Genomic DNA, 9,153 nt, shown 5'->3' with positions numbered 1-9,153 from the left:
TTAGATGTTAGATATCCAATTTTGAATCGTTGGTAACGAGTCTTCATTTATGTTATCTAAGTCAGCATCATCAAAAAATTCTCCACTAGCTATACCTTTATACGGACTATCGTTAAATTCTTCTGACATTTTGATGTCACCGTGTGATATAATTGATATAATATAATATAATATAATTGATTAAATGTTTCCGTGTGTTTTCCGAGGGAGTAGGCAGTTTATTTGCATCAACTCCATCAGTCTCGGAACATGCAATAATAATAATCATTTCCAATGTTTTTTTGAAGTCATCAATGTTATTCAATTTAATAAGAAGTCCTATAGTTCGTACGTAAAAATCTTTTACTGGTTTCCGCACTGACAAACATTTCCAACGGCAGATAATGTGTACCATATGCGCCACATCAATTCGTACATAACACTCAGGAAGTTTATTTGTATCACCAGTTAAATAAATGAAACAGTTATTTATATACTCTTGTAGTGATATTCGATTACAAAACGTTCTAGTAATTGCACCAAGTAGTGCTTTCGAGTAATCACTAACACACTCGTCAGGTAATGTAATTCCTGTATTCGCCCAATTTGCCATCCAATAATAAATTGTTAACATGTCTTGTTTTTCTGACAACTGTTGACTTATTGGTATAGTTTTGCCATCCACTTCTGTAATAATCTGATATAAAAATATATGTGCTGATTGTATTTTATTTTTTGTTCTTGAAATCGGCAATACTAAAGAGCCTGTAGCATCTACACATATAGTTTTCCAACTGTTGTACTGTTTCAATTTAATAATATGTTCTTGTATAGGTAACCAATAATGAACGTAGAATGGATGACATCCTATGTTATGAATAGAACCATTATTTTCGACTTCGTGTTTAAGTGATATTATACTTTGTATTGGATCATTACCTTCTACACCTAACATTTTATCCATATGCTGTTGTTTGGCTTTTCTAAGTACAGAACTTTCATATAAATTAGGCGGTTCTAAATCTCCGTAACCCATTGATTGATCAGCTACAGTCTGTCGCCATTTGTATGAACCATTATTTATTAACTGTTTACTAACTACACTGCGTTTTGGTTCCCGTAAAAATCGTTTTTTAGTATGTTCTATATCCATTGTGTTTTTAGTTAAAATACTTAGAGTGACATCTTCTCCAGGTTTTGGTACGTTTATTACATCACTAAATATCACAGCACGTCAACTATGATCAGTACATCTACCCTTAAATGAAATGTAAGAACCATTTGAGAACTCTGACAAAACATTATGATATTTTATAGCATAAGAACATGGTAATCCATATTGATTAAAGAACGAATTCAAAAATAAATCAACCCATCCTTTTTGTAATTTCCAAACTTGTCGTGTTCCTTTCAATGTGTTTTTGACTCGTAGTAATTTACTTTGTGGTTTAATTTATGAGTAACTTGTGTAAGGTATAATAACTTTATAGCTAACTGAGGGTCTTTCACCCCGTTCCACTTGTTTTAAAGAGAATGATGGTCCTAAATATTAAATAACAAGAGAATAAATTTATTATTTATTTATTTTAAATTTAAATTTATTTTAATTAATATGGGTAAATTTGATAGGGTGACCCTTAAATATAATTAATATTTATTTTTTTTTGCGGCACCGATCTATTCTTTGCTAATACCCAATTTAATATTAACTGAAGAGTTTGAAATCAATCGTTTAATTTTAAACCACATTCTAGGACACTAGAAGTTCAGTTATTTTGTAATCTTTTACAAAAATCTCTAAAAGTTGGAATAAAACTTTTTTTTTCAAACCAAAAAACATTCAACTTTAAATATTGAGTAGCAAATTGTATGAAGATTAAAAAAATTCCACTGTTGACATTATTTTAAAATATATTATCGATATAGTAGATAGAGTAGATATAGTAGATCGAGGTAGTTACAATTGTGATCAAAAAATAAGTATACTCAAAGAAATCTGGCTGAATGGTTTTTATTGTTTTTTATTAATACTAGTCAGTTAAACTGTTGAATATATTACATTAAAACTTTTAATTACATAGGTATGTAAAAAATAGGTAATTGAATATTTAATTGTCTATTATAAAGTTTAAAAAAGAGAGTACCTAAGTGGGTATCGATCTGCAGTAGGTACAGTAGGTGACAAGTAGGTCACCGTAATTGATGGTGTTAAATTTGAATTCAATGATATAGAATAACTTCAGAACTCAAACGCTCATAAAAAATTATTTTGGATTTACTCTCAAAATGTATTAGGTATATATTAAAGTTTTTTGACCGAACGAAAAATGTTGTATTGTCAATAATTAAAAAAAGTACACATCAATGTAAGGTCTATCCTCTCAGAATCTGAAATAAAATTTGTTAAACTTTATTCTTGTCTTGGTCATGTCATTGACAGCTTTAAGTTTAAAGACTATTTGCAATGCATTTAACTGCAAGTACTTGCAAGTTGTAACTCCAATCGGAGGACATTTAAAATAAATTATGTATTCCAGTAAAATCTTTTAAAAAATCTAAAGTTTCACTTCAAACATTTTTGAATTAGGTACGACAAAATTAAACAATTGATGGATATAAATTAGTTAACTTACCGATGAAAATTCAATTTATTTTAATCTAAAGTATTTTAAATATCAATTTTTTTGAAGTAATACTCATTAATTTAAAAATAAAATACCTACATTTTAAAAAACACAGGTTTTCTTCATTATTAAGATGATTTTAAATAAACATAATATCGACAATAGTCAATATGATACACTTTAAGAATTTGTTTATAATGCACCATAAGTAAGTCGGTACCTATATTATGCACATTTACATGTGCAGTTCAGCTTAAATTAATTTTTTGTTAAATACATCTCTACCAAATATAACACATTTTATTGTAATACATTTTACATAATATTTTTTAAATTTACAAATTATAATATATAATTATTTAGAAAAATATTACCTTCATCCATTATTGTCTCGTTTTCAATTTCATCGTCTTCATTGAAATCACTTTCATATACATTTTCAGTCAATTCAGGAGCTACTTCAATTCCACATTTAGACTTTAATAAATCTAAGAGATTGTATCTATTGTTTTTTAGAATTACATATAGATAATCTCTAGTCATTTTTGTGCAATTTTCTTTCATGTTTAGTTTATCAGCAGCTTTTTGATACTCTGGAGATGACCATGGTAATAATTCACCTTTTTCATTTAACAATTGGATATCAACCGCCGCTTGTAGAATGTCATTGAGTCGTTTGGAAGCCATATTAATTATTACTTAAAATTTATAAAGTAGATCAATCAACAAATTAATATTATTGTATATTTAAAATATTTCTGAACTAATTTAACTAAAGGTCCTTTCCCACTGCTCCGGGACGTGTCCGGGCCGAGTCCGTGTCAGTTTTTGGCACGTCCGGATCGGCCCGGTAAGGTATTCACACTATTCAGTGCCCTGTCAGTGTTAATAGAAAATGTTGTCATCAGTTGAAGTCGGGCATCGAAATTAGTAACGACGTACTAGTTGTTTACGTACCTCAAGTTAAGTTAACCTAAAATTTTTGTATAGAACAAGTAAAAACCTAATTTCAAACCTTTAAGTAAGTAATCAGTTAACGTTAATAATACCTATTATCTGTGTGATATTTATTCATTAAATTGTATTACAATGTGTGAGTAGAGCCGTGTTAAGTCATTTGGCACCTAAGCGCCTCCCTTTTTACCTAGGGATGTTTTATATTGGGCCGATGGTCAATAGTTTTAAAAACTGGGACGCTCGGGGGCAAATTCTCCAATTTCCACCTTAACACGGCCATGTGTGACAGTATTTAGTTAATTTAAATTGAATATTTTAGTCGATAGAAATGGATTTTTCAACTGAAGAACTTGCTATAATAGCTCTACTGCTCGATGCTGACGAGGAAAAAAAAGATCAAGCACACCGTAAGTATTGGGTTCACCCAGCATGGAATAAGCGTGAAACTGAAGGTGAATTTCAAACTTTATACAAAGAACTCATTGACGACGAAACCAAATTCCATGGATACTTCAGGATGTCAATGAATATATTCGACATTTTACTTAAAACAATTGAAGATGACTTACAAAAACAAGACACTAATTTTAGGAAATGCATACCACCTAGGCATCGTTTGGCTGTATGTTTAAGGCAACTTAATAAATAATAAATAAACATATTATTATTATTAGGTGTGAACTTAAGTTAAACTTTGACTTATTATTTTCCAGTACACAAACAATTTTAAAAATATAAAAATGATAATAATCAAAATAAAATAATAAACTATTCTATGCATACTAAAATTAGGGTTTTAATCGATAAGATCAGAAATTAATTTAATATTCAGAATAACTAATTTAGAATAACAATTAAATAAAAAGATACGAGTATAATAAAAATATTTACTGCCTCTAATAACAAAATTAAACAAAATTAAACAGAATACTGTAAATAACTTATTGCACATAAATTATTTTTACCATTAAAATATCGATAAATATATAGCAATGAACTTTATAAATTATAAAACAGAAAAATTAAAATTAAGACATCACTGCTGTCTGCTGTAGTTATAAAAAATAATTCTAGACAAAACTGTTAACGAAAACTTATAAACGTGTCTTATCAGTCGATATTGTTTCTGGTTGGTGGGGTTCAGAGTTGTTTTGATGGTTATTTTGAACACTTGGAACATCAGAAAAAGGCGGAGGAGTCCAAACCCAATTACTTTCTGAAGGAGTATTGTACATAAAACGTTGGTTATGCATGATTTGTTGCTGTTTGACTTCTTGAACTGCTGTGAAAATTTTTGATTTCGCTAAATTTACATATAAAGGATCCAATGTTTTCATAGTAGCTGCAATGCCCATCAAAAATGCATCTATGGGATCTTTTTGTGAATTCGTAGTTTCTGAGCGTTGCCTATTTTCTAATAAGTACTTCATCAATGTTGATGATGCTGTTTCTTTGTCCTTTTTTTTCCTTACATCAGTACGAGACCCGAATTGAATACGCCGATGTGTTGGCGTAGACATAGCTGTTGTATTCACAGTGTTTTCATGATCAGAATTGTTTATAGTATCTGCAGCTACACACGTATCAGGCACTTCATACATATCATCTTCTCCACAATCACTTCCTTCAATATTTGAAATAGTTGGTCTTTCTTGGAAGTATTGTTTCAAAAAATTCACTTGATCTTCATATTTGTATTTCAACAATTTATAATAATCATTGTAAAAGAAAAACGATTTTGCGCGAAGACGGTATGTCAGTATAAGTATACCTAAGACATAATATATAGGTACTTATTTATGGTCTTAAAAAAAAAATTGTACCTATAATAAATTCGAAATTAATCAAATCACAATAGCAATTAGGTACTTATAACTTGTTATACATCAACAACAAACCGTGATGCTATCATAGATATATAATAGAACACTTTAGAAGTTTCAAGTATCTACGAATAATATTATACAATCACAACAAAATAACTAAAATAGTTATTCTAGGTATTTTAATATATAATTTCGTCCAAATTTGAACTTAAAATGGCTATTATAATAAACTGTGATTGTGTATTTTTTAGATTTATTGGTAACAGAATTAACTACTTAGACGGAATCTTGTTTTACATTTTCAATCCTTATATATAAAAGTTGAACATTTTACAAATTTTTAAATACAAAATAATTATTCAATTTTAAATTTGATAAATTTTGTCAAAATCTTAAAGAATAAAGAATAAAGAATCTTGTATTATATTTTAAGATCTTAGATTTAAAAAGGAAAATTTTTACGAATTCTCAACTCAAAATAATTTGCTAATTTTCGTGATTTTTCCATATTTTGTCAATTTTTGAGCTTTGAATGCTTATAAAAAAAACCGGGGGCCAAGGATTTTTAATATTTTTCATCTGCCTTTGAAACAGTATACTAGGAGCCTTCTATTAAATTTTCAAGCTTTTTTAACCAACAAAAATGGAAACTGAAAATGTCTGTAAAGAGCTTAAAATAAGTTAAAATAATTGAAAATGTTATGGTGTGTAGAAAATGCTAATATAAACATTCAGTCAACGTTTCATGTAACTACAGTCATTTGTCTAAGAGTTGCACCAAATACCAAAATCGATTTTCTCGATAACAGCTGCGCTTTTGAAAACTAATAGAATTTTTACTTTTGACCCCTCCCCCCTCAATATACCAACTAGATTCACTTTTCTATCAGAAAAGATACTGTTGAAGAAAATCCAATCACTTTTACTGTCCTAAATCGTGATGACAGACAAAAAAAAAAAATAAAAATAAAAAAACACACATCATTGTAAAATCAATACATTCAATGCTCCGCTCAGAAATTTGTCACCAAATGTTTATATTTTCATAATCTATTTATTTTTGAACGATTTTTACTTTTTTGAGCTATTTATAGACAGTTGTATATTTCTATGTTTCTTAAGTTAACTTTTAAGTCGATAAAAAAAAAATGTTGCTTTCTAAAAATCCTTAAAAATTTAATACAATGTTTATCAGAAGTTGTACTCATTTTCATTAAAAAAAGTAAGTTTCATAAGTATTTTCTTTTGGTATTTATACAATTACTAATTGGTAGTTACATTAAAAGTTAAGTGTAATATAATAGTATCAATAAATGGCCGTTTAAAGTTTGAATTTTTTTAATGTTCGTCGAAATATAGTCACAATAATAACAAATTATTTATTAGAAAATATGTAATAAAATAAAAAAAATAAAGCTTGTCATCTTTGTTCAGAATTTTTCATCGTATGCATATGATTTAATATAATATTAATTATTATATTATTATTATTATATAATATATTAATATCTACTAATATTTCAGATTTTTAGCAACGGGTGATTCGTTTAAAACTATCTCTTTTAGTTATCGTTTGGGGCATTCGACAGTATATGAAATAGTGCCTAACCTAACCTAACCTAACCTAACCAAATAGTGGGTCACTATATTTTAACTACAAAAAGACCTTTTCTATGGTACTTATGGCTCTCGTCGATGCTCATTATAATTTTATTGTGGTAGATGTTGGTGCGTATGGTAGAAATAGTGATGGAGGTATTCTAATGAACTCAAAACTAGGAAAAAGCTTGGATAGTAATGAACTGAATGTACCTTCAAATACTGAACTTCCTGGAACTAAAAATGTGGCACCATTTGTAATTTTAGGAGACGAGGCATTCCCTTTAAAAACATATCTAATGAGACCCTACCCTGTAAAACAACTCGATGATAGTTCAAAAAGAGTATATAACTATCGTCATTGTAGAGGAAGGAGAGTTGTTGAAAATACGTTTGGTATTTTGTCACAAAAATTTAGGATATTCAACAGAAGAATCCAAGCAAAACCTGAAAATGCTGACAACATAATTTTTACTACTTGTGTTTTGCATAATTTCATTAAAATGAATGAAAATAGGGCAACATACAATAGAGAAGAACATATCAATCCAACAGTAGATTTAACATTACAAAATATTCCAACACAGGGTGAAAATGCAAGTCAACCAGCCTTTCAGGTGAGAGAACTTTTCAAAGAATTTTTCAATTCTACAGCTGGATCAGTTTCATGGCAAGATGATGTCGTATAAGTTTTAAACTTTCACACAAGTACTGCAGTGTTAATTTAAAATTAATAATCTATAAGCATTAAGCAAATATATTTTGGGATACAATTTTTCAATAAAAATTATCATTATAATTAAATATTTAAATTTGTTTTTTATTATTTGTTTGATTATATTATATTTCTATTAGTATTATATAATATTTTTTCAGGTGGTGCATTTGTAGGTACCATCTGCTTCCCTCCTACAGGCGTTCCTAGACAACCTTGTATTTAATTTTCAATTTTTAGCTTTTAATACACAGTTTTTTTACATTTTTAACTACTCAATAGTTTACTTAAAACTAGGGATGTGCCGATACTTCTTTTTACCGATATCCGATACTCCGATGTATGCAACCGATAAAAAACCGATAGGTACCCGATATATTTGAAAACCAACATTTTCAGCATAAACAATGAACCGATATTAAAAGATCACCGATAGTATCAACCGAAATACTATTATCATTTTAAATTTAACTATTACAATTTATAATCAATGCTATTATGGTGATAGATTTGGTTTTTATTTTTTTTGGTATCGGTTCAAATATCAGTTTTAAAAAAAAAAAAAACCGATCCTGATAAACCCGATACCACCAATATCGGCCGATATCGAGTATCGGTTTTAGTATCGGCCCATCCCTACTTAAAACACCTGAACCCATTTAGTAAATATATCTCTACTAGTATACTTCTTAACACATCAATAGAATATTTTTTATAATCATTTTTAGAACTATTATCCATATAATTTTATCACAATCATATATTTTGTTTTTTATATTATTAAAACATAATTTACAATATTGCGTGTAATATTTTAGAACATTATACTTAATTATATACACTCAACTTACCAGATTGATTAAGAACTTGGCCAATCTCTTTCCATCTTAGGTCTTTCCAATTTGCATCACTGTATTTGGGATGGCTCAAGTCATATAAACCTTGATATTCTCGCACTAATTCAATCAATTTTTCAGAATCCATTTTTTTATTGCCCAAAAAAAATATTATTGTCGATGGTACCGATGACCATAGGCGGATCTACAGAGTGCCGGGTGTGCCAAGGCACACCCTAATGTAAAAAAAAAAAAGGTGGGTAAGTGGATGTCGCTCTGCTGTACAGTAGATTACAAGTGGGTCACTGTATAATGGATGGTATTAAATTTGAATTCAATGATATAATATCATTGTATAAGAAAAACGATTCTGAGCGGAGACGGTATGTCAGTCTATAGGTATAAGACATAATATTATATATGGTATTAAAAAAAAATATAATAGGTACCTATAATAAATTCCCAATTAATCATATCACCAATATCCCATTAGGTACTTATAACGCGTTATACAATATGTAAATTCGTCTTAATTTGAACTTAAAGTGACTATAAAAGTAAACTGTGTAAATGTATTTTTTCGATTTTTTTTGTACAAAATTAATACTTACGTGGAA

At 28.6% G+C, this 9,153-nt stretch overlaps 1 protein-coding gene across 1 annotated transcript; it reads left to right on the top strand.

Annotated features, from left to right (window-relative positions):
* Nucleotides 1–7,068: 7,068 nt before the first annotated feature.
* Nucleotides 7,069–7,674, top strand: LOC103310293 (protein ALP1-like). The gene has a single exon (XM_008188086.1). The coding sequence runs from the start codon at nucleotides 7,069–7,071 to the stop codon at nucleotides 7,672–7,674; it is 606 nt and encodes a 201-aa protein (XP_008186308.1).
* Nucleotides 7,675–9,153: the final 1,479 nt, after the last annotated feature.

Source organism: Acyrthosiphon pisum, chromosome A2 (assembly GCF_005508785.2).
Source record: "Acyrthosiphon pisum isolate AL4f chromosome A2, pea_aphid_22Mar2018_4r6ur, whole genome shotgun sequence".
NCBI lineage: Eukaryota > Metazoa > Arthropoda > Insecta > Hemiptera > Aphididae > Acyrthosiphon > Acyrthosiphon pisum.
Note: the sequence above shows the minus strand (reverse complement) of the source record. Positions and strands in the feature narration are given on the sequence as shown.

Coding starts and splice junctions, on each gene's coding strand:
- LOC103310293 (XM_008188086.1), top strand. CDS start 7,069: ATGGCTCTCGTCGATGCTCATTATAATTTTATTGTGGTAGATGTTGGT.